The sequence below is a fragment of the Anabas testudineus genome, chromosome 1 (genome assembly GCF_900324465.2).
Source record: "Anabas testudineus chromosome 1, fAnaTes1.2, whole genome shotgun sequence".
Taxonomy (NCBI): domain Eukaryota; kingdom Metazoa; phylum Chordata; class Actinopteri; order Anabantiformes; family Anabantidae; genus Anabas; species Anabas testudineus.
This window is the reverse complement of record NC_046610.1, coordinates 13112221-13138347: the sequence shown is the minus strand read 5'-3', so window position 1 is coordinate 13138347 and position 26127 is coordinate 13112221. Positions and strand designations below refer to the sequence as shown.

At 41.4% G+C, this 26127-nt stretch overlaps 2 protein-coding genes across 4 annotated transcripts in view; one reads left to right on the top strand and one right to left on the bottom strand.

Moving 5' to 3' along the window:
* pax5 (paired box 5) overlaps positions 1–15365 on the bottom strand; it is a 48810-nt gene extending 33445 nt beyond the window's left edge. For both annotated transcript variants that reach the window (XM_026360767.1, XM_026360768.1), the window contains exons 1-2: positions 15012–15365; positions 815–980 (exon numbers count right to left, since the gene is read on the bottom strand). In XM_026360767.1, the coding sequence (XP_026216552.1) occupies positions 815–980; positions 15012–15057 (212 nt within the window). In that variant the 5' untranslated portion in view covers positions 15058–15365. The remainder of the gene's footprint in view (positions 1–814; positions 981–15011) is intronic.
* An 8221-nt stretch (positions 15366–23586) lies between these two features.
* zcchc7 (zinc finger, CCHC domain containing 7) overlaps positions 23587–26127 on the top strand; it is a 42785-nt gene continuing 40244 nt past the window's right edge. The window contains exon 1 of one of the 2 annotated variants that reach the window (XM_026360088.1): positions 23587–23670. The gene's annotated coding sequence lies outside the window, so the exon portion shown is untranslated. The remainder of the gene's footprint in view (positions 23671–26127) is intronic. The other variant, XM_026360089.1, reaches the window with a different exon arrangement.

The following is a 26127-nucleotide window of genomic DNA, read 5'->3' as shown; positions in this document are numbered from 1 at the left end:
GAAAGACAGAAAGAGAGAGAGAGAGAGAGAGAGAGAGGCAAGGGAGAACAATGAGAAACATATTTTTTGATATAGCTGAGGGTCGCTGTAGCTAATCCTCCCCCTCCGTCCCCACAAATGGTCTCTCTGTCTCTCATTCGTTTTTTCTTTTTCCTGCAATGTTCTTCTTTAACACGCCTTTTCCCTTTTGATTGTATTCCTTGTTCTTGTCTTTTCTCCCAGTCTCCATCTCCCTCTCTCTCTCTCTCTCTTTTTTTTTTTTTTTTTTTTGGAGGTGCAGAAATATGGTGCCACTTTCATTTTGATGCTAATTCCAAAAAGTGATGAATCTTTTCCCTTTTGTCCCCTTTTCTTCTGTGGGGGACGGAACAAGCAGGGATTTACTCTTGAATTTAGCTTTGAAAAGGGCATAGTGAGCGACAGAGACGGAGAAAGAAAAGAGGGGTAAGTAGAGACATAGAAATATTGAGAGGAGTCAGACGAGACATGCAGAATACAGAGGGCAGAGGGAGGTGAGAAAGTGAAAAGGAGAGAGCAGAGAATACAGTGAGAGAAACAACAGAGAGAGAGCTGAAGTATGCAGCTTGTGCACGTTGAGGTAACTGGAGAATTGACACTAAATAAGTCGGTGTGACCTTACAGGAATTGGAAAGAGGTCATTTCACTTTATTGCAAAAAGTCTAACCAGAATGAAGCAGACATGTGTCATACTTTTAATTTTACATGACGGACGATGTCAAACCAAGCTCGCGTACCCTCCTGGAGACGATGCTGCGTGTCACCGTGTGACCGTAGGTGCTTGTGCGTGACTTACCTGCCCAGTATCTTGCTGACACATCCGTGGCTGACTCGTAGCTGGCGTGAGATGTCGCAGGGCCGAACGCCTTGATGGGCAAGTTCTACTATTCGCTGTCGCACCACATCCGGGAGGGGCCTGCCGTTCACAAACACACCTCCCAGCTGGTTCACTCCACCATGTCCTAGAAGACAAAGAGGTCGGAAGAGTTTGAAACGCAACCAAAAGAAAGTCAAGGACATGTGAGAGAGAGAAACATTGAAGCTGACCAGCTCGAGCTGTTGAGAAATAATAATAATTCATGTCAAAGCTGACGAGGCAGCGATGACACAAGAATCTTTTAGCTAATGCTGAACTATTGTGGCTTTAGCTGCGTTTAATTAGACTTTTGGATGACAGAAAATTGGACAGGCACATAGATGTCACAAATCTCACGCAAGGGCACAGCTCCTGTTTTTCCAATATCATCATCATAATTCTGCTGTCAAACTCACACGATCTGGTTAAACAGTCGTTCTACTGACAGAGGCGTTTTTTAAAGGGGAGTGGGCATTACCAACAGCAAACCTTTTACTGCAAGTCAGGGTAAAAAGCTTTGTTATTTCAGTCAGCCTCTGCATTATACTTATGCATCACTGGTCACTAGGACGTGCCTTACTCAAGAGGTACACTCTAGTCTGGAGATAGGCATCCACATCCTTCCAGCTTTGCTAAATGCCACCTTCTCTCACCCTAATGGATTTGTCCTGTCCAAAGAAACAAAAATGACAACTGCTCGTTTACCAGTTCATTTGATGAGAATATGAGCTAGTCTGAGTTATGACGCTAGATTACTTCTAAACAATGTGCTACAAACGTATTTTATTTTGTTAAAATCTTTGCATCTACAGTCAAGAAAGATGATAACTGGCCCCACTTATGTGTCCGTATTAGGGCTCCACAACAGCTGGAGTCAATTTGTGATGTCGAACAGATCTGATTCTTTGCCAGTTATGATTTCGCTTGTTCAGCATTATGTTGGCACCAGTTGGACTATTTCAAAGTGCAAACTTTGCCAATTTTCACCCGGGGGCAGACTCTGCTAAGATCTAAAGTAAATGAAGGGATTTCAATTAATTATTAACCAAGGCCTGGCCCCTTACTGAAGGATACCACTAATATTCCCCCCAAGGGAAGAAGGGATGAAAGTATAAGAGAAAAGAAATGAAAAAGTGGTTTACTGAAATAGAGGCTAAAACAACAGGAAGGTGGACGATCTGAAGCTTTTATGTGAATGTCATTTCTTAGAGAGGGTATTGACACGCAGCAGTAATGACTCTTGCTGCGCCGTTTTTTTATCCAGCAAACCTCGACACAGAAAGTCACAGCTGCCTAATCATCCATCAAACTTAAACCGTGAAGAAGCAACGAACACACATAGAGAACAGGTTCGTTTGCAGGGTTTTAAGCAGCATTTCTGAACGGCACGGAGGCCACATTTAGACATCTGCAAAGACTAGGCTGCCTCGATTCAGTGAGGGTCAGGCCACTTCTTGCTTTGAGGTGACAGTGCCAACCTTGTATCAGCCAGTGGGAAAAGTGTGTGGGAGAGAAACAATAAGGAAAAGAGAGACGACTATTTGGGCAACACTCTCGTCTGCAGCACAACAGCATGTGTATAAACTGTATATATCTCACCAAAGGCAGAGCGGGAATCAACCACAATTTCTCCACCACATAATCCACTGGCTTTTGTATTACCATAGTGATTACGTCTTTAGGGGAAACACACACACACACACACACACACACACACTAAGCCTAGCTGTGGGGGTAATAGATTTTAAACACATTACCCCAGCAGGGATACCCCCTAAAACACAAATGTGTCCCCTGAACCTGTCCCCCTTTCCTCTTCTACTCACCATCAGCATAATATAAAGAACCCCCCCCCCCCCCACACACACACACACACACACACACACACACCTTTCTCCAGACCAAATATAAATAGGTCCACACCTGGAGGATGAAGACAGAAATGGGACGTCTGCAGCGTCTCATTCTGAGAAATCAAACAAAGCTATTTCAAACCGGCTGATGTGTATGGTCGCCCTCTTCCTTACTACTTTATTTTTGAAGATAGAAAAAGTCTCATTATGCAGATGTCTGCTGCAGACAGCACAATTTGAAAAGCAATCACTCTTTACAAAAGACGGCAATAAACAGACAGTCATGTCCGTGTGCACTTTCGCTCCTGTGATCTGGGTTCAACCAAGACTCCAAAAACTAAACGGCATGAAATGTAACAACCATTATAAACTTTAAAAACAATGCAATAACATTCACTGTATCGACAAGTTTTTATTACCAGACGTGATGACAAAGCACTAAGAAATTATATTTTGATTAAAGGAAAAACGCCACATCAAGCACAGCTAGGACCACTCAGCTGTCGAGTGAAGAACATCATCTTGGGTGTAGAAGGCTCAGAGGTTGCATGCAGATGCTACTTCGTGTTCGTGGGAAATATAAGACTGACTGTTTGACCCATAGGTAGTAGAAGCCAGGATATCTCTGACTCTGCTTCTTTTATGGTCTTGATATGCCAAGGCATGTGTGATGCACAGTTTTCCCTAAGTGAAGATGTGTATTCACTAGAAAATTAAGAAACACAGCGGTTCAATTTGGTGAGATGACGATCAGATCATTTAGAGTTCGTATCATCACAGAGCCAAGCACCCACCGCTAATACAGTATAAGAGCTGGATAGTGGACCCAACAAGCATCTGGTCTCACTGTCACAGCTCACTGTAAGAACCGGCAGCAGAAGACAGATTTTGTCCCACTTGCATCATTACAACCCCACTTGCATCCTGTGATGCTGCTGATAGTTCTGATGTCATTGAACTTGCTGAAGGTTCAATTCAGATCAAATCAGATTCATCATTTAGCTCCAACTTAAAATGTGTGCTACACCTTCACGTAGTTTCCTGATTCATCTGAGATACTGGAAACGACGCCGCTTTGGCACTTCTGATCTCCACTGTCTTTCAGTGTTTGAGACAAATAGAAGAAAGATGATTGTAGAGGTTCCTGGACTTGGATTGGTGGCGCTACAGTTCATTCTCAGCACCTCTGAGCCCCACTGTCTATGACATTTTTTATGTGTATATGTTTGTCTTACTTTAATAATAAAAAAGGAGCAATCCGCTGATTTGCTGTGACTGATCACCCCGACCATAATGTTCCACTGAGTGCTGACATTTCCAGATTTTCCCTCAAAGCACGAAACGAGCCTGCTGACCTACATGGACAAATTCAAGCTCTCAACACAGTCTGTCGGTTTGTGTGAATTCTTTGTACGGTTGTAAAAAGGCATTATTCCTTCTCCCTCTCTCTCTTTATTATTATTTCCTGAAACCGTTCCTGCCTGGTTTTGGTGCATAAAAGCACAGTTTTTGCAGAAGCCTACTGTGCTGGTCCTCCTCACCACAGGTATCTGCAGAGAAGACTGTCTCTCCCTCTGTCTCTCTCTCTCTCCCTCTCTCCCCTTCCTCAGATAAGAGTAAATGAAATGGTTCCTTTCACCCTTCCTATCTGGGCCAGGGCATGAAATACGCCTTGCTTTGTAAAAAGATGGAAAGGAATGACTTGTGACCTACAAAAACCTCCAGATAACTATTTATTCACTTATCTGTGTATTTACTGTTGGTATTAGACGTTCGGGCTCTCACCATTCTTGGGGTAGGCCATGGGGATTATGTGTTTGAAATTTATTTTCCGAGCCTATAAATACTGATAGGATAAACGCAAAAAACTTACACATTCTATGAAGACATTTGTTTATCAACCACTATAGCATAAATAAGTGATATGCATTCTCATTTTAAAATAGCTACGTGACATATTTTTCGGCATAAGAGGAATGGTGACCCCTTAGACTGAGAGTGGATTTGATGCTGCAGCATCGAAGGGAGAATATTCTCGCTTTATGGACTAATGCCTAAAAAAAATAATGTCGTAATGCATTCCACCTTAGCGAGGGATTGAGGACTGATGTTCTCTCACAGCTGTGCGAGTTAAGTGACTGAGGGTCCAGCAATTCATCACACTGATCAAACAAATTAACCACTTGCTCAAAGAAATTCAATCAACGTCAGCCAGCTTGGGAGGTTTTGTTGCAAATTAGATACAAAGATTTTGCCAAATTATGGGTCTTGGCTTTTAAGGGTCTTTCTCTAAACGCTGAACCTACAGTCTCTGGAGGGGGTGTGTGTGTGTGGGGGGGGGGGGGGGGGACAGTGCTGGCAGAGGCAGCAGCTTCATTTTCATCCTGGAGAAACAGGATCAGAGAGGGACAGAGGCAGCCAGGGGATCAGGGGTCATTATGCATCCCTGTTGTATTTTATTTATTTACTCTTTATAGGAGCTGACTTTAAAGCCCAGCGCCAAATGTCTGATTGATTCACTGTTTCCGGAAGGAAAGAAAATACAGCGATAAAGCAGAATATATTCGAGCTCCCCCATCCAGAAAATAAGACCCATTAGGCTCTCTGTCTCTCTGCATTCCTCTATGTCTCTCTCTCCCTGTCTCTTTCCCTCTGTCCACCATCACCCCTCCCTCCTTCGCTCTCATCTCTCATCTGCTTCTTCACGGCCAGACGACTCAAAAATAAAGCAAGAGGGAAATCCGAACAAAACACCACCGGTTCTCCATCTCTTTAGTCTCTCTATTTAAAAAAAAAAGGTTGGGGAAGTAAATTACTTTCGGATGGAAAGTTGTTTGGAAAGTTGCCCTCGGGAATACAGATGAAGTGAATTTTCTTTGAGCAAACAGGGTGAATAGATCTGTGAGATGGGCCAGGCTTGGACTTGGCTGAAGAGTGGGGTTTTACTTAGGAAAGGTGTGATCATAATGTGGAGTCAGGGCCGCCTGTCAGCTAATAAACGATTATCAGTAGTCATTATGTATCCACAAGTAGGAGAAAAGGTATGATCTGCTTAGAATAACACTTGACTGACAGCTGAAGATACTGAATAAATTCACTCTAAGCTGTAATGATGGTGTTTCAGTGGACAGAGGCCAGATTCAAGTTGGATGCAAGTTAGATTAACATATATTTTCATGCTCTTTTTCACTGTAATTTCTATCATTTTGCCTATCAGATTATTTTTCCTCTTCTCTTTCATGAGTCCATCACTAAGGTAGGCCACAGCCTCGCCTGCTTAATATTCAGCATACCACTATTACCATCACAATACGTGATTATGAAATCCGGCTCATTATCATCACAATTACCTGGTATAGATTTTTAAAAACATCACAGCTATATGTGGTTCGTTACAACACGAAAGAGCTAAAGTTGGGAAAGTTAAACTGGGTTTAAAGTCTTTTATTGACGAAATGAAAAGAAAAATAAAGTATTAACTGTAGGTGTGTTTTTTAATGCTCACATGCACAGAGCGCACAGTTTTGACTACAAAACCTAATAAATTTTATTTCATAAAAAAAATAAAAGTACAACATAAAAGTTATTGACCTTTAAAGACCGTGTTAAACTATCTAACACACATAAACAGGTGTAGGACTACACAGATTTTCCAGCGTTGTAAAAGTAAGGTTATTTTATTTATTTACTGTTCCTCACAAACACACACACACACACACACACACACACACACACACACACACACACACACACTCGTCCAGCAACATTTCCACGCGTCACAGTCGATTCAACCCTCTCTCTCTCTCTCTCTCTCTCTCTCTCTCTCTCTCTACCTTTGACATTTTTAGGTGTAATCGTTTTAAAGCGTCTACAGCTTTGACATATATAACTTTAGCTGCACTGTTACCGGCAGCACCGCGGATCATTGGCTTTGGTAAAACTGCAGGGAAGAGGAAACATGATTCGTTCTAGCTTTTGGACGCGCGCGCGCGCGCGCGCGTGTGTGTGTGTGTGTGTGTGTGTGTGTGTGTGTGTTTTATCCTGCAGGATAACGCACTGTGGAAAACTGTCAATCACAAAACACGACTCTCCGAGACCAAATGAAATACAGGCTATAGGCAAATGCGTAATCCATTACACGCCGAAAAGCTTGGAGGACGCATTTATTCGGCTTTTAAGTGCAGAAGAAAAATACGACATGCAGAGCTGCAGTTTGTGAATATCAAAATGGGCCTTAAATATATATATATTTGTAAACAAAAAACAAAAATGTAAATTATGCCTGTTAAAAGTGCAATGCAAGTTCTACATATAATTAATTCGTTTTATTTGGGCCTTCCTTTAATTTAAAAACCTATAATTAATTTCCGATTTTAATAGATGAGACCTTTTGTGATTTTTCTTTGTAGCTCAGTGTTTATATATATATATATATATATATATATATATATATATATATATATATATGCTGAAAGACAAAACTCGAGCAGGCTCTTCCACTTAAATACAGGTTATTCCATAAGAAATGAGGTGTTTGAGGAGGGAGAGTGACCTGCAAAAACAAAGTAAGGCCCGCCATGTCACGACTGAGTGACCAAGTTGTGTCTCCCCCATTTATGTGTTCCTCCCCAAGCACCTGCTCTGCTGAACTGTCCTTCAGCCACAAACCGAGCCTGCTACACGCTGCGAGGCTGAACCTGCGTGGAGCTCTGAGCTGAAAGGAGACTTTCCCTCTGCGGGGGATCAACAGAGTCTCACCTCGTTATTATTATAAGACGTGGACCCGAGTGTGTAAAGTGCAGTGTGTGTCTGTCTAACCCGGTTATGTGCAGAAACACTGTTACTGTTGTGGATCAAGTTTAGCTTTTAGTCATGCTTTGTTACCCCGCTCTGCCTCTCTCTCTCTCTCTCTCTCTCTATCTCTCTCTCTCTCTCTCTGTCTGACCCTTGCACCCCCTCTTCTCTATTCTCGTCTTCCCTTCAAAGAAAGAAACACAACAAACCGTCCCACACAAGGCAACGGCAAAATGATCCTTCTTATTAACCTGCAAAACCACGTCTTTCACAATTCAGAAAAATCTCTTTGGCTCCACATTGCACAATTATTTGATGTCAATTTACACCTGTTCGATACATTTAGTGAGTGCTGCAGTAGTCACTGTAAAAAAAATAGAAAAAAGGGTGAATGACAAAAACACACAACGGAAAATAAATAAAACTAAATAAAAAAAAACAAATCCATAATTTAGGCCTAAAGTGTAGCATATATTCATATTTAAAACGCTGCATGTCCATGTGACACAATTAGTCAATAAGTCAACCTCCAATTTTATTTCTTTTTTTTTCCAAAAGCTAAAATGATTAGGTGCACAATACGTTTTTAAAAAGCTGCAGAGAGAGGTCTTAAATAGGCTAAAGGTGCCAACATCCTAAATAAATTATTCGATATTAAAACGTTCTTTAATTTGAAAGCAACGCAGCAGGTTTCTCGTCTAATGCGTGTGCTCATATTGTCCTGATTTAAATAATAAAAGCATAAAAATGAAATGAATAAAATATAATGGACTGAAAACGAGGCTGGTTTGTAGACACGGTGAGAGTTAGAGGTCTGACTGGTGAAGTTCAGTGCAAATGGGAGCATGCAGATGAATGAACTTACAAACGTAGCAACTTACTGTGCATTGCTGCAAACGGGTCGTGCTTGCAGTGAATCTCCATTGGTAAGGTGGGACTCGACGGCCCCGGTACCATATGACGGGTCTTAAAAAATGCCACCGGACGCTTCAGTCGGCCACAGTAACAACTGTCAGACCAAACACACGGAAAAGGCTACGAGGTCCCTTCAAAGACAGAAACTTTTTCTTTTTCTTTTCTTTTTTTTTTTTTTTTTTTTGCTTGATTATAATAATAAAACTTTGTTTAATTGACGAGGTGACGCACGCTGCGCCTTGTCTAAAAAGAAGATATCACAAGATAGAAAAACTGGGAGAATTATAGTTAAAGGAGAGGAAAAAGAAATGGCGTCAAAATCTGAAATCAGAGACGGGCTCCCTCCTCATGGACACGGGACACCACAGCGGGTCTGTTCTGGCGTCTCCAAAACCAGAGGAGGGAAACGACAGCAGTAGCTCTCATTCCTTCAGCTGCTCGTCAGCGACGACAAGCATCAGTGCAAAATGTCCAACTTCTGCAAAAAAAAAAAAAAAAAAAAACATGCGGAGAACAAAGTGGAGTCTCCCTCCTGCTCTCGTCTTCTCGGTCCGCTGGCCGTGACCCCTGAACTGCGGCTGCACCGGTGGGAGCGGAAGTCTCTCCTCTGAGTCCTCTACAATTTATTATTTTTTTTAAATGCAAAAATAGAACAAAAACCCGAATCAGACAACAACAACAACAACAACAAAAAATCGTTACAGATCCACGGTGAGGTGGGATTTTGTTTTTCCAGGTTATTTTGCGCACATCGTCCTCGACAGTTGCTTTCACATGGACACTTGGTACTCTCCCATCACTGAGTGCTCACATCTTGATTTCGCATATCCACGGTGTCACAAAAATAAAAATAAAAGAAAGAAAGAAAGAAAGAAAGAAAGGGGGAAAGAAATAGGAAGAAGCAAACTACAGCAAATTACGCACAAGAAAAAAAAACAAACAACTGGTTTGAGCAAAAGCTGCTGACGCTGACTTGACAGTTGTCCTGAACCGAAGGCAGCGTTTGCTCCCTCAACTCTCGTCTCTCTTTCCCTCTCCGCTGACCAGGACCCGCTGCACACACACGCAGCTCTACGACTCCTGGTTTATTCGGGAGTTTGGAGGCAAATTCTTCGCGCTGCAAAGGAAAAGAGTTCCCGCGCGCATTCGGAAATGTACTTTTCTCGCCGCAGGTCTGCGTCCGAACGGGTTTCTGGAACTACACAGTGGAGCCGCCTGCGCCCTGAGTCCGAGGTGGTGGCGCACGCCGCGTTTCAGGACCTGCTCTCGTGCGGACAGCGCCCGCGCTCCCAACCCCCTGGAACCCTAACCTACACGCGCCGGCCATCTGCACGTCACTCCAGAGCCAATCCAGCCAATCGCAGCCCGAGCGCTGCCTCCACGTCACCGCCAACCCTGGCTATTCCCGGGCGGGGGAACACGGTGATTGGCTGAGGAGAATCCCGTGGGCCAATGACGCCCCGCATGTATTGTCCGTCCACCAATGGAGAGGCTCGGCGAAGCGACGCAGGAGGGCTCGGGGAGTAGGTGATCATATGTTTAATTTCAATTAACGAAGTAAAAAACCAAATGCCTTTATACCCATTTGCGCTCAATTTATTCATGTCAATATTAAATGGCTAATTAATTGAGTATTACTAAAAACGAGGCTTAGTTGCAGCAAGGATTTATAAATGAGGGAAAGCTGACGAACTCAAACACCAATTGTCAGGCTCTCTGTAATACAGTATTAAAATAATTATTATTATAAGAAGAAATACACGTCATGTGTAGCTCACAAGAATATATGGATTTGTTGGCCTACACAGCTTCAACCAAGCACATTTAAGTTTAAAATTCTTTTAAAAATGATAGTTTTTCTCTTGTTTTAACCATTTGTTTCCATTTCTATGTGCAGGCCTGCGCGAGTGATAGCTGTCAGGTGTTCTGGAAACAATTGGCCCTGCATTCCCCCTTTCCTTCAACGCGATGCTATAAAATCTGTGCCTTGATGAGCACTGAGAGAAAACACAGGAAACATGCATTCTCGCTCATTACCTAATTGATTGTGGTTTCAGACGGATGCTCGTTTTTTAATGAAATGCAATTGGCGAGCTGCGCGTTTTTCACTCCAAGCTGAGAGAGGGGCATTCAATACGTGCTCGTCCCACCTGATTTGAGAGGGCACATCTAAGCCTCGCCCCTGCAATATTAACCACACAAATAGCCTAAAGCGTGAGCCATATTAAAAAGTGTTATTTCCCTTCTTCCTGTTTCTAGACATTTAATCATTTCTGTTCCTCGGTGTTTAAACTGCGCGCACACGTTGGACACATTTACACCTACACACGACAGAAAGAATCATGTGATTCTGGGATTAAATACAAATACGACCTATAAGAACCTCAAGCTCATGTGTGTAGAGGCGTACGAATAAACAACAGTAGTAATGATCTTTATGTTAGTCTGCTGCTCCTCAAAAAGACTTCTGTATCACAGTACTGTTGTATTTATTTCATTTCCCATTTTTATTTGTAGATTCAGAATTGCATCATTGGGTTCAGTCTTCCTTTCACATTATGTACTTCTATCCATGAATCCTAACCTCAAGGAGTAACTTACATTACTCACAACACTCGACTAACTAAGCGGGCTGCACAGTCTAACTAAACCCAGATGTGCTGTCGCCACAGAAACAAACATATTTTAGTCATTTCTCTTTCTGTTTATGATCATATCAGAAACCTGGAAGCTTTGAGTTTTAATTGGCTGTGGCTCCCTGCCGGAGGCTTTTTTAGCATTGGATGTTTGAAGGATGAGCCACACGGGGGCGCGCAACCTTGCTCAGTATCCTTGCGTGCACGTGCACGCGCACGCTGACACACGCGCAAATGTTTAATGCACAGAAACTTTAACATGAACATAAATGATAAGGGTCGTTCATTCAGTCCAGTCTAGAGGCCCCACACCGACCCTCAATCGGAACCCACAGAGCCACAGGCTGATGGTGGAAGCGCTTTTTAATACAACGTAGCTTCACTGTAATTCTGAATCTATTTTTCTAATCCAAATACTCAACAACTAAATACGGTTTCACTAAACTTCATTGATTTCACGTCCCTGCTCTTTAATCCACTGAGGGTAAAGTACACGCCGAAACATCCACACTAATCCTCATTCATATTTCACCTCTGTTTCTCGAGTACTCATGAATTTAGGCCTCATACAAATCTGACAGACAGCAAACCAGATTGATTTTGTTTTTAACTCGAACAATGGCATAAAGCAGACCCGGATTGTCTTAGCCAACATAACAGAAGTAAAAAAAAAAAAAAAAAGACCTGGGCCTAGGCCACATGTAAAAAAAGCAAAAGCAGATGATTGTGACACTGGTGCGAGAAAACGTCTCTGCAAAGTGGGAAATCAGCTGGTTCTGTGCTGTTCTCAGTGCAAGTGGCAGATTTTTATTTTATATATTTGTATTTTTCTCTGGATTTCTGTGCTTTTCCAATCAATACATACATATTTAAATCTTTTTTTCTGGAAATTGACTCTTGATCACAAGCGATATCAGGTTGTGTTTGTGCGTTTTCATTCCCTCCTCCTCGTGCTAGATAGTGGGTTTTTATTTATTGAGATCCAGACTCGAGCGCTCCACACAGAAGGAAATTGCAGCCATCGCCCTCGTCTCTCTGATTTGCAAATTAAATACATAAGCAATTAAAAAAAAAAATCCAAACACAATCAATCATGTATACAAATTGTTGTTGCTTTAGGGTTGGAAATTTGGAGAAAACTTCCATCAGAGTAGGACGACTTTAATCCGGGGGTCCAAATCCATTACCATATTTCATTACCTCTCCAGTGCTGGAAAAGGGTGGATGGGGGTGGGGGCATGGGGGGGTGTATACTTTTTTAAAGCATTAGTAAGAATGTGGTTGGGTCGTGATTATCATTTGGAGGCAAATTGGAGGCAATGTTGTTGTTTAAGTGTTCCTCTCTCCCTTTTCCCTTCCCTCCATCCACCATGAAAGCTTCGGCTGTTTTGCTTTTTTGCGCCCGAGCCTCGAAACGAAAAAGCAATGAAAAATTAATAGCGCATGTTAACTCCACCAGCTCGTTTATTACACGCCCGCTGACTGTAAACATAATGAGAAAGCTCCCGTATCTCTTCTTAAGTTTTCGTTTCGCTTATAAAATATAAAAGTCATAAGTAATAAATAAAATATATGGACTGGAGTCTTGCGCGCCGAGCGGGTGAGTCTCTGCTTCTTTCTTCCACACATGGACCTGTTTGTAATAATTTGACGCGGTGATAACGCGTAAAGACCAGTCTGTCATCTGTCAGAGGGCCCCGCTGGCCATGGTGCGAGGCCGTGAGGCTGTGCTGTCATGAGACACTTGAGGTCAAAACGAAAGTAGGCGATGCCATGTGAGGTCACCTTTCCCTTTCTTAGCCCCTCTCCCTCCCTCTCTTGTTCTCCTCCAGGTCTCTCTATCGTGGATTTCTTTGGTTTCTGGTGCGCACTGAGGAAAACCTCACAACTCGTTGGTGCACATGTTTCCTCACACACGCTCTAAGTTTAGTTTATTGAACACTTTTTACGACGACTTTTACTTTTGCAATCATATATCATGTCCAATAAGAGACAATGCACTGTCTGGAGCTCAAACAGCCTGAGGAACTAACACCGTGGGTGTGATCGGCGGCTGCAGGGACGCGCGCACACAGAAAGGGCTGGCTGCTCACATGAGGAACAGAAATGGTTCACGTTCAGTGAGACTGGACATGTGTTGGCGTCAGAGAATCAATTTGTTGTTGTTTTAATTGTTATTATGGAGAAAGGAGCTCATGGCACATTTAGGAGTGCGTTATCGTTTTAGGAAAAATAATAATTCAACGTCAGCCACTGCCCCACTTGTCGTCAGACAGTGAGTGAGTGAAATGGCGGCCATGCTTATTGGAAGAGACCCATCTACGCACTTTTACGTACGGACCAACCTGCAGGGCGGGAAGAGAGGGACGGACTCATTAGATCCACGTTTATTCACAGATTCTCCTTTGTGCCCTGAGCACGTATTTCAAAGTGAGAGGAAATGAAGAGGCTGCGTGTAGAGGCCGTGGGCCCTGAAGACCTGACACATCCACAGGGGAGGGCCTCCTTTAAACTCTGATTTCATCAGTGGTTAAAAGGTTATTATCCAATTGCTCCACGTCCTGGCGCTTTCATCGTTTATCAGGGAGTCAGGCCCACTCCACAAAAGACTGCAAAGGGGGCATTATGTGATGACACAGTCGGGCTGCACCTCTTTACCGCAAATATTGCGAAAATGAATGAAAACGACAGCACCCAATCCACTTTAAACCCCAATAAAAATAATGTTTCATAAGTGTCTTGCACTATCTACTATGCATGCATCATCAGTTTCTTAGAGACTCCAGCAGTGGGCTTTTTTTTTTTTTTTTTTTTTGCTATTCTGGAGAAAGGGCTTTCCATGAAGAGAGGCTGATCACCTGCCTACAGTTTCTTAATGACAAACGACGTTTTATCAATGCAGACGCAGCAGGCAGCAATATGAAATGATGTAATATCCATTGGGTGCCATAACAAGGTCGATGGCCTGATCCGTTGCTGTACCAGACCCTGCTGTTTTATGAATAGACCTATAGGAGGGGGACCTGTTGAATAAAGCGATGGACACACACGGGGAAAGTGTCGTTTAATGAATTTGGGAAGTTATTTTTGGGCTGAACCCGGTGAGTAACTCTAATATCTGAGCCACAAACAAACAACACAACACCACCCAGTGGCTCGTCATCCCAGATTAGACAAATCTATTCATTCGCTTCAAAACGTTGCTTTAGGCCTCGGATGAACTGCGTTTGACAGATGTGATTAAAAGTCCAAGCTGACCCTGAACCACAAAACACACGCACACACACTCACACACACACACACACACACACACACACACACTTCACTAAATCCTGCACAAATCCACCAAAAAATGATCCAGGTGCCTCTCCCAGGTGATGGAGCACGTGGAGCTGACCTGACGCCAAAAGCCGGACCAACTCAAACCAGCCTGTTTCAGTAACAATGGCACAAATAAAAACTTAACCAATCAGAAAACAGATTAAAAAAACCCCTCAACGAGGCCAAAAATCATTAAATATAAATGGTAAAATTGAAAAGCACGCCGGTAGATATTTTTAACTTTTCTTTTCCAAAGTCAAAAGAAATGTGAAGACAGCAAAAAAGAAAAGTTTGACAAACTTGAGATAAAACATTTTCTCGCAGCTACAGTAGTTAAGAAGACTTTTCGTATTTTTAGTCACAAAAGACAACGTCAGACAACTTGTGAAGCATCATGACTAAACTACAAACTAAACAAAAGTAAAAACAAAACAAAAAAAAAAAAAAGAAGAAAGAAAGTCCAACTTCCATAAACAGCTTCACACAAATGAACAAATTAAAAGCACTTGTAAAGTTTCTCAGTCATTGAATAAACTCCACCAAACGTGTTGAACTTGGTAGAAATAATGCACCTTCAGTTAAGAAAAGTGAAACGAAGCTGAGCTGATGCGACCCTACCTGCTCTCCCCAGCCGCAGTGTCGGACTTTTGGGCCCTTGGTCCATGTTCCCCGATAAGAACAAGTGGAGGCGATGGAGGGAGAAAAAAGGAAAAGAACAAAAACTTTTTTCCAGTGTCCCCCTCTTCCACTCTTGCCCCCTCTCTCTCTCTCTCTCTCTCTCTCTCTCTCTTTCTGTTTTTTCTTCTTTCCTCCTACAGCACTTTTTGGGCCAAGTTGTAGGTTGAAATAATTCGACCCTTCCGCTCCCTATTGCAACTCCCTGCAAGTGCTCAGTCAGCTGCAACTAAACGCTTTAGGTGGAAAAAGGGCTTCGGGGGGGAAGCGTGAAATGATCACGCCAAGTAAAAAAGAGCCGCTTTCTCAATGTGCGCTCATGTCCTGTCCCCCTTTTTTCCTGCGCGAGCTGCGCACACAAATGCTGTAAGCGCTCGCCCGCGCGCGCGCGCTCACGTGCACGTGTCGACACGCGCTTCCACGCACACAACATCAAAACCTCCACCCTTCCCTGCAGGGCCGCGCCCCCACCCCCCCCCACCTCACTCGCATCTGTTACCAAGTTCCACTTTACTTAACTTTCCCCACTCTCCCTCTCTGTCTGCCTCTCCCTCTCTCCCTCTCTCCCCATCTTTTATCTTAGATTCATTTCCTCTGGGACACACCCCGTACACTGATGTGCAGGTTGGTAGGTAGCATTAAATTAGGCGCGTGATGCCAGTGTGAGTTTTCTTAAGCTTGTAAATCAGAGAAAGTTGAATTCTTGACTGGATTTTATGTTCAGTGTGCCTTTCAGCAACGCGTAAAAACACGTTTATCAGAGCTTCTCTGAACTTCTCTGTCCTCTCTTCCAGTGTACACGTGTTACGCGTGGTGCTCTTGGCGCGTTACGCACGGACCGAAAACACTGTGGAGCACAGTGGGCTCCAACTTCAGCTCCGTCGCTGTGCGCCCGGAGAGTGCAGCCCCGTCCTCACGCAGGCACCGTGCGCAAAGTGTTTGCTACAAAACGGATAGTTCCGGTCTCCAGCTCTGATTGTTCGCAGACTCACACCTGTGAACGCACAACATCTCATTTAAATATTAATTTGCCAACTGAAAATTTCCACTCATACTGATACTCGCCGCTTTGTTTAGCTCACATCGACAATTTTTATTCTCTGGCGGAACAATGACATTCAAGATTTCCTGCACATGTGTGCTCTGACTCTTCCGTTTTATTAAAGCAAACATCAACTGGAGACAGGGCTGTGTTCGGCCATCACACGTCAACTGAGGGGGTTATTAAATCGCAGCCAGAACAAAAATCAAGAAAACCCTCAAATTACAATAAAAGTAGTAAACGTCAACTTGAGTTCACGTGTGAACTTGTTCTCACAGCTTTCTCTTTGCAAAATGCTCCTTTTAATAGATTATCAGGCAAACATTGAAACAATTTCTTATTAGAAACCTTGTAATAAACGACAGAGGCTGTTAAAAACTTCACCAGTCCACTTGTGTGAATTTTTTTATTTGTACACAACAGTATGAAGAGCGGAAGTCTCTGCGCAGAGGAGAAACTCTGATAGTTGGGCATGAGTGCGTTCAGCTTGAATTCAACAGTGTTGACTCTGAGCCGGAAGTGAGGGGGTCTCTGACAAGTTATCCACCCAAATATCTTTGTTTTTCTAGTGGGGTGCAGCTGATTCAGTGTCAAAAAAAAAAATCACAAACGAAATCGAATTAATTGCAGGAGGAAAATTTGGAAAAAAGAAAAAAAAAAAAAAAAAACCTCCTCACATCACCAGAGGTCGGTGACAGATGACATGTCCGAGTGATGCCCGGCTCTGTCCAGCTGTGGTGCCTCTGCGTCCTCCCCTCGTGTCCTCCGCACATGTGCAGGTCTCAGGGTTCACCACGCGCAGCCCCGAGACAATTGAGTGCGGAACAAAGCGCGAGACAGCGACCCCATTTTGCCCCGCTTGTCGCCTCGCGCTGCAACACTACGACCCTGACCTTCGGCTCGCGCCCTCCACGTCCCAACATAAACACTGATGTTTTTTTCAAGTGATGGCAGGAAACAAAAAAAAAAGGGAGGTCCAGCTGTGACCTGCACCGATGAATCAATTACAGGCTGCTGAGCAGACGAATGAAGCTGTTGATGTAGAGCTAAACAGACACACACACCTGGTGAGTAAACTGCAGGACTGGAGTTACATTATTCCACCATTAGAAAACACTACAGTCCTGTTTTTAGCGTGTGCAGCCTGCAGCTGTCTCTCATTAGATGGCTTCAAATCGCAGGTTCGTGAAGTTCCCAGTGCAGCTCCAAGATGTTGAATCCTCGTCTCTGTGCAGGCCCTAAAGTTGAATTTGGGCATTTCTTAAGCTTGTGAGCATGAGAGAAAAAGACTGTACAATTATCTGCTATGGAGCTGTTTGAAGATTAATTCTATTATACAGAGCTGTATAGGGTTTGAATAGAGATTGTATAACAATTAAATTGAACATTTCTTATAATCATATACAATTCGCATAATGTGGACACTGAATTATGAGAAGGACCATTAGTGTGTTAGGCTGATTCAATCATTTTCACGTTGGTATCAATGATAAAGATTGTGTTTACATATGAACAGTATAAAATCTTTAAATAATACAATTGTATTAGTTTTTATAAAACTTACACTATAACTCTGTGGCATGATATTATTATATAATCGAATGCTCTCATTGTTGTTATTATTAATTTTACACAGCTGTCTATATTACTTTTCTAGATTATCCTACTTTTACAAACATAAAGCAGGAGTTACATTTTTATTTATATGTATAAAAAAGTGTTTTGAACGTTGTTCTAATAATAATTTGAGGCTTTTTTAAAAAATTTTATTTGGCCCCTGCAACCTCAGTGACTCGCCCACTGGATCTCTTGCAAGAATTCGCCATAGTTTAGATATTAATCATCGCTTGTTTGTTTTTCATCCCCGGTGCTAATTAATGTAATTAATATGAGGGGGAGTCGTTGGATCGGTGACCCGAGCTCTGACCGAGCGGAACCGGAAAGAATCGCATTAAAGCCCGAGACAGAAGAATAAAGAGACGATTAGAACAATAAGTAAACACGTAAACACAGGAGGAGAGGCTCCCTGTCTCTGTGGGACTTTTGACTTTCCCCAGACCGTTTAAATTTAATGTAAACTACATGGAAAGACAAAGCTTTAAAGCCCTGCAGTTCTGAGTTGTTGTTTTTTTTTTTTTTTTTTTAGATCAATGCATGTGTGAAGAGGAGAGCAGAAAAGATGAGGCTTTCATTGTTTTAATGAAGAATTACATCTGCATGACCACTCTGTCTGACGTTCATGTCAGAAAAATTAAAAAAAGAAATAGTGAAGAGTAAAGAAAGTGGAGGAAAAAAAGTAAGATACAGAAATGACTTCATTAGAAGTGGAAATAGCCTGGTTAACATCAGCGAAATGTTGAATGATCAAAAATAAAAGGTTAGAATACTCATTATACAGTGTATTCATCTGTTATTAATTATACTTCTCAGATTTATTATTATATTCATCATATAATGGCATAGAAACATGTTCTCTGCTTCAAATTTAGCCCAGTTTAAGCTACTTTACACTGACAGGTTTAATCAAATTAAATTAAGTTCTTCATATATGTCCATTAAATATTGTCAAATAAAGGTAGTAGAATGAAGAAAACAGCATTTCCTCCTGAACTGTTGCAGAAAATAGCAGTAAAAGTAGAATCTATTCAAATTAACTTCCCCCGTTTGGACAAATCGTTTTTACCACCTGTTCTTTTAAATATAATTTTAACATTTTGTCCATTTCTGTTCTTCCCTTCTCTTATAAAAAATAGCACTATAAATGTTGATTGTAGTATTTGTTTGCCTTCAGAAAAAAACATCATTCAAATTTACCTAAAATTCTGGATATAATCTTTACAGCATGATTTCAAAGTTTCCCCAGAGCTCGTCTGACAGTATTTTGCTGCTCTCGTGTTTGCTGCTGTCCTGCCTGCTTCACAGCCTGTGCTCCAAATGCTTCTACTGTGAAGCATTTAGTTTCGAGGAATGCTGCATGAATACACCTTTACTTTCTAACTTTCCCTCTCTGTATTTCATGCACGGCTTGAACTATGCCCCTTTGGGTGTGACATGATGCCACACTTTGTCCAACTTTGTCTCACAGTTCTGTACACTAAGACAAGACAAACCTGTACTAACACTTGGATAAAAACTTGCCCCCGGTGCTCATGTAGTTGCCTCTGCCTTCCTCGAAACACTCCGAGCCGCAGTGCTGATTGAGCTTACCTCTATATCCCTGGGATTTAATTCAGAGTGGCACTTCACTGTGGCGACACACGGTTCCCCTTTTTGCAGCCATGGCGCCTGGGTGTTGCTGTGACTATAGAGGCTAGAAGGGGGCTTAAGGGCTGCAGGGCGGATTGAGAAATGGGACACATTATTTGTCCATGAAACATTATGTGACACAACATGACACCAGGCCATTTGTATGTAAAGGTAAACATTTCAGCGTGACGATTCGACAAGAGCGGACAAGGCTCCTGTCAATGTGGTTTTATACTCGCAGCTGAGAAAGAGGTGTTGATGCATCGTGTAGAGATGGAGCGTGTGTGTGTGTGTGTGTGTGTGTGTGTGAGACTCTATGTGTGCATGTGTGTAAGTGTATAGAGCTTCTGTTCACAAATTTAATCCCCATGGACACAAGTCACTTGGTCCGGTCTGAAAAGGTGTTCTCAGGCTTGTTCTCTTGTTCTAGTTCTTTCCTGCTGAAAGCACTGACAGACTGTGGCTCGCAGGGTTTCACAAATACTGTTTCTTGTGGGGTGTGAGGGGGTTTTCTCCTGTACTGGTTATTTTAATTTAATTTAAAAATGTGTGATTGTTAGACATTCGCACTGAACATTAAGGAATTACCCTCCCCCCATTTAAACACTGGTGAGACCTGGAGGGAACTGATTTCATTTTATTTTTGTGACATCTTCAAATAAGGTCATGTTTGCTCTCAGGTGAATATAACCTCATCAGACACGAGCTGAGAGAAGTTTAAGCGAAGAAAATTTGCTCAAAAGTGAAAAAGTAGTTATTTTAATTTAAGTCATAATCACAATATATACTATGAGATAATACCGATTTTTTTGACCATCAGAAGTTTTATTGTGCTCTTTGAAATTTTTACAGCATTTTTTACGTCAGCGTCATGATGTGATCTGTGCTTTAATGAGAGGACCAATTCTATCTAACTGTATTATCCACAAACAGTGTCATGGTGTTAGTTTTAATTCATTCCTCCTGATCTGAAGCACATTTGGGGGAATGGATTATTTAAAAAAATTATAAATCAACAGAAATTACAGTTTGTTTTCTTCTTTGTCCTTTATTAAATAGTGACTGCTGATTGTTCTTTTGCTCCCCACTGGCCTAAGACAGTAATCATGTACGTTATGTCAAAATAAGATGTTGTCAATTCTAGGGCCCAGTAAAGCTCTAGAGAGTGAGCCCACTAAAATGTCACCATGAGCCAAAAGGAGAAACTGCTTTACACACTCCCTGTGACAAGTCATCTTCCTCCGACTGAGCTTTATCATTTGTTTCCCCGCTTGTGAGCTTTGCCACTGATTAACATATGCTCTACTTGGTTTATTAACTTCAGGATCTGGTGAATTTCTTTAATACACTTTTAGTTTTTATCCTGCAAAGCTGCTTGGTGCTGTGATATCTACTAGATTTAATGACAACATAACACCTGTGTTAATGTGGTTACAAAGAAACTTTCATTAAAGTGTTATGACACAGTCTGTGCAGGTCTGCGCAGAGAAAGAGAAGAAATGAGACAACTGGACTTTAGGTTCACAAATGCTGTACTTCCCATATATGTGAATGACACCAGCACAGAGGCCCGATATGGGTGATGCATGGAAGACATTTTTGTTCAGAAGCACTGATCCAGGCCGAGATTTTTTTTCTTTTTAAGAGGGAATTCCTCCTGCCTGGCTACTTTTTTACAACCTGCACCAACACCACCGGGGGAAGCAGACATCCTGGTACAGAACTGAAACAAGCTGATGCAAACATGTGTAGCTGGAATCTTCATCTGAGCAGATGCTAGACATGTTGTCAGATACCTAAAAACGACTTTTAGGGCTGTGACTATCGTTTCTGTTTTGGCAAATATAAGGACTATTTTTGTGATCAACAAAATGTTTGTGTATTCCCACGTTCCCTCAGCACATGGTATGTTTAATATGTCTAAAACTTAGTTACTTAGTTTACAATGATACAAGACAAAGTGTTTATATTTGTGAAAATTATAAATAATAATCATTTAGTAGTTAGTTTTCTGTAGATTGACTAACATAATAACATTATTATTTTTATATCTATATATTTATTATTATATTTCTAAAACAAAACATAGTCTGAAAAACATGCTTTACAATGTCTTTATCTCAGTCTTCAGAGAAGCGCTCCTGTACACAGATGATCATCAGTTGGAGAATATTGCCAATACACCAGACCGGCTGACAAGAATCCTGTTTTGATAAAACACTCAAGTGCCAAATGAAAGTTGGAGCTGCCATGGCACATACAAACACCATCAAATGAGAACAATGACATGCTTCTTTTAACTCCTTCTCCTCAATAAAGATCATTCATCAGGCAGAACCATCCCTGTGGAATGTGTGATTGGAAATCAGGGGACTTTAAACCGCAGTCCCGGACACTCCATCCATCTTCAACACACCACTGGTCTGGACACCAGGAGATGAACCGCTGAACCAGATGCCTCCGTTCAGACAGTCTTTTCCACCTTTTTTAAAATAATAATGGTAAATACCGGCAAATGCATGGAACCCAAAATCAGGCAGCCACATCACAATTTCACCGAGGCAGTGAGGCATCCCAAACCTGCATCCAATTTAGAGAGATACGGGAAGCAGGAGAGACAGAGGGCCCCCATATGCACTTTTCAAAAACAAAACAAATGCAGCATATTAAGTGTGTGTACAGTATATATATATGTGTGTGTGTGTGTGTTAGATATATACATGGGCTAAGGGAGGTGATAGTACTGCAACATGAGGTGTAGCCTAACCTTTGGAAGGAAACAATTCAACTCTTTGATGGCCTTTTCTGTGTTTTCACGCATGGAGAAACCTCTGGAATCAGATGACATTCCCCTATCATAACGCCATTCACTCATTGTTAGCACGAAGGTGACGCCTATAGCTGGAGTTTACAATTATTCTCATGATATGAAGGGGAGAAAATGATGGATGTTAATGTTACACAGTCAGCATGAGAACCAGGATGGCATAATTTTGCTGTATTCTGTGTGTTTTAAATGACTGATGGCAACAGTCACTCTGTTGAATTACATTTACATATAGATTTACATTTCCATCAACATGTAATAATAGCACAGGCCTGAAGGTTCATATTTGGCACTCAGGCATTCCATATTTAATATTTAGGTCTCACAGAGGAAGGTGAAAACTCCCAGCATCCGTCAGAATAGCAATAGTGTCTGTAGTAAAAATACTATGTAGGCCTGGTGGGTCACATATGGATTTTGCAAGGAAAGCAGGTCCAGTTACATTACCACATAAAAATTACCTTTTGTCATCCCAGTACACTCTTTGCAATAATGTACTCTTAGGGATTTTCTGAGTACATGGACAATGTGTATACGGTAAGCTGATAATATTTTCTACAGTAGATGGGGGCCAGCAGACACCATGGTGGAACAGAAAGTCTACCACTACAAGGAAACGCCACATGACAGCAAACAATGCGCTGCTTCAAGAAAATTAGGATAATATTATACGTTTTTTCTCTTGGTAGAGGATACAATTAAAACCTGATTGACAAGCAGAACCTAAGCATTACATTTTACCATTTTCCCTGGTCACATCTAAGGTTACAACACCAGGATGTTACATTTTCAGGCGAGGAAGTAGGGTGGTAGTGGAGGAACATTTTAGTTTTGCACACTACTCACAATGACTGGCACAAATATATCTTTGTACAATAGACTGCCACAGAAGGGAAGACATCTTTTTAATGAATGATATTGTTATTATTTTTGTCACTCAAATTGTCAACAACAATTCAACCTTCATAGAGACAGAAATAAAGAGACAGAAATAAAATAAACACCTTGATTTAGAGGTTGAATTTAGTTTTAGGTTGATATATAGCCTATTTATTATGCCAGCTAGACTTATAGACCTAATACAATTAAAAATAAAAATATTTTAAAAATATATAGCTACTCATAATATTTTAAGAACCAATAAAAGTAGAGTCTAGTGACTTTACAATAAATGTATCATATAGAGAGACTAACGTTATTGCAAATTAATATGAATGTAGTTCAATAGAGGGAATAAAAGCACTCTACTCTAACAATGTGTAATCTTATCATTTATTATTGACGCTTTTGTTTTTGCATGATGGTCTCACGCACAGTCACAATTATCTCTGTGATATTTTTTTTTTTTCAGCAGAACCAAGTGAAACTTTACTGTCGTCCAACCAATTTCCGCCGACAAACCCGGAAGTTGTTTGTGCGTCTGTTGGGCTGGAAGCAGGAGAGCAGCAGCTCCGACACCTGTAACCTCTTTACTTTGTTGGACAAAGGTGAGCTTCCGCTTTCATGCCTTTAACACGAGCCATTTACGGTGGTGCCTTCGAGTACAGCGACTTTGTTTCGCTGTATTTGTTTTATTTCGTGTGTTTGTGAGTGTGGTGCTTCATTGTTTACATCCGACCGGCTGCTCTGCTGCTTATAAACACGTGGACAGAGAGGGCACATGCTAACCGAGGGCTGTCGATGTGTACAAACAAATTGATGTAGTCACTTCTAGGTGACAGTTTGGTAAACACGAGTCATATGTGTTTTAGGTCAAATTAAGGTTTAGCTTCCAGGTTTACCTTCTTACTGAGCCAATTTATACCACAGGCTAGCTGCTAGCTAGTTAGCATTAGCTAGCTGAGATTAGCATAAGGCTAACTGGACTCATATTGCCCCTTATTTATAAAACTGAGATGTCTGCAGCTTTGTTTCCTAAGTATTTTGAAGTCAGTCTTGTGCTCAAGACCCCACATTGTCTCTTTATGTTGTGTTTGGTTTCCTAGATATAATAAATTCACTGAGTTAAATCCCGACAATATATTTTCTGTTGGCACTTTTTCACTCCACAACTTATTAATTAATTTAGGAATATGCACCATATCTTCCACATCAGTATGGAGGAACATCCTCGACTACTAAGTTCACTGTACAGTATGAAAGCAGCCTGGCATGTTCATTCAAACCATACAAAATAGCGAGGTCATGTAATCCATACACCTGTAGTGTAAATGTTTATTATGTCCCATATATCTTTATTGAGTCGTCACCACAACAATGTATCTACAATTGATCAATTCAGCACTATTACATATATACCCCATGTCTGAAAAGGGCTAGTGAGACAGTAAAACATTGTAAATTCAAAATTAAAGAACGGAACACATTAAAACTAAATGTGATTAATGATGAGTAAAAGAAAAAGGGTACATGTAAGTAGCTCTGTGTTGTAGTTGTAACTTCTAACTTTAACTTTAACAAGAATGTAAAGGAATCAAAAACAAAAAACAATTCAGTCAAATCAAATGTAGGTTGAACAGTAGTAGATTTTTGAGAATGATGCTGGTATACATATTAAGGATGTGAAAATCTGATCACATTATGCTTATTTTAAAAAACATAAAAGACAACCTTGACATGGAATCATTAGTTTTGTTTGTAAATCTCTTACTCTTGCACAAGTGACTAAGTATTGCACTTTAGGGGACCGGCACATGATGAGATATTCTGATTGACATTGGGGAATATCTACAATGTGAATTTTGAGACATCACCACACTCCACATACCAACAGGCTTTTTTGTTTTGTCTCCATGTTTAGTAGAACAACAACAAAAAAAATGTCTAAATTGTAGAATTTCTTTTACATGACTGATGATACCTATCAATTAATTTGATCTTGGTTCTGAAGCATCTCTTCTCATGATATTCCTACTCCAGTAAAGCAGTTTTCAGATTCCTAGTATTCATAATCTAAAACCCAGTTAGCTATTATGTATGACAAAGACATGGCACAAGAACAGGATCAGGTCTTTATGTTTCAGAAGCTGGAACCAATTTTTCCTTATTAATTACCCTCTAAATCATTTATTTCATTGGAACTATAGCATCACATATTTTTCTGAGCTGAATGGAAGACAATTTCTTGTAGGCTAATGTGACCGTACTGTATATAGGAACAGTATAAAACTAATGACGGCCCTGCTCCTTGTGCCAGTGACACAGGACAGTATTACAGTGAGCCAGGCCAGCAGTATTCACAAACCAGGACCCTGACACTGAAGCAGCTACATGGAATTTAGTCATTACTTGAATAATTTGCAGCTGTGCTATTCCTAATAAAATGTAAAAATGATAAAGTTATTCATCATGAAGCTGTGAGTTGTCCCCTTTTAATAGACGCAACAAAGCAAAGTGAAGAGTGCAGGAGATATGGTGATAAAATGTCAAGTACAGTCTTCACACACGTGCACATTCCTTAGCATAGCTCACTAAATCAGGCAGATTAAGTGAACACCTCTGCTGGACCATGACTGTATGGAGCTTTAAACACAGTGCTTCATGTTCCACCTCTACAAGGCACAGTCAGTCATTTGTCAGGTCCAGGCCCCCGTGCACTGCTACACTTCTGTATATATTCTGTATATAACTGTCGCTCTCCATCACCAGCCTGTAGGGCTCATCTTTCTGTCCCTTTAATCCCAAGTGGGCAGCTTGTGACTGTCTAGCGTGACGTCTCTGCTGTGTGCGGTCAGGGAGCCAATCATCTCCAACCATCATAGCACAGACACGCAGGAGTGGACAGAGCAATGGGCCGGTGCCCTTTCTCTGTCTTGTGTGTGTGTGTGTGTGTGTGTGTGTGTGTAGTGTTTGTTAGAAGAGATTGGGAAAATTAGCAACACATGCTTTAGAGAGTAGCAAGTAGATCATTTCACTCTTTCTCTTTTAAAGTGGACACAAGCCTT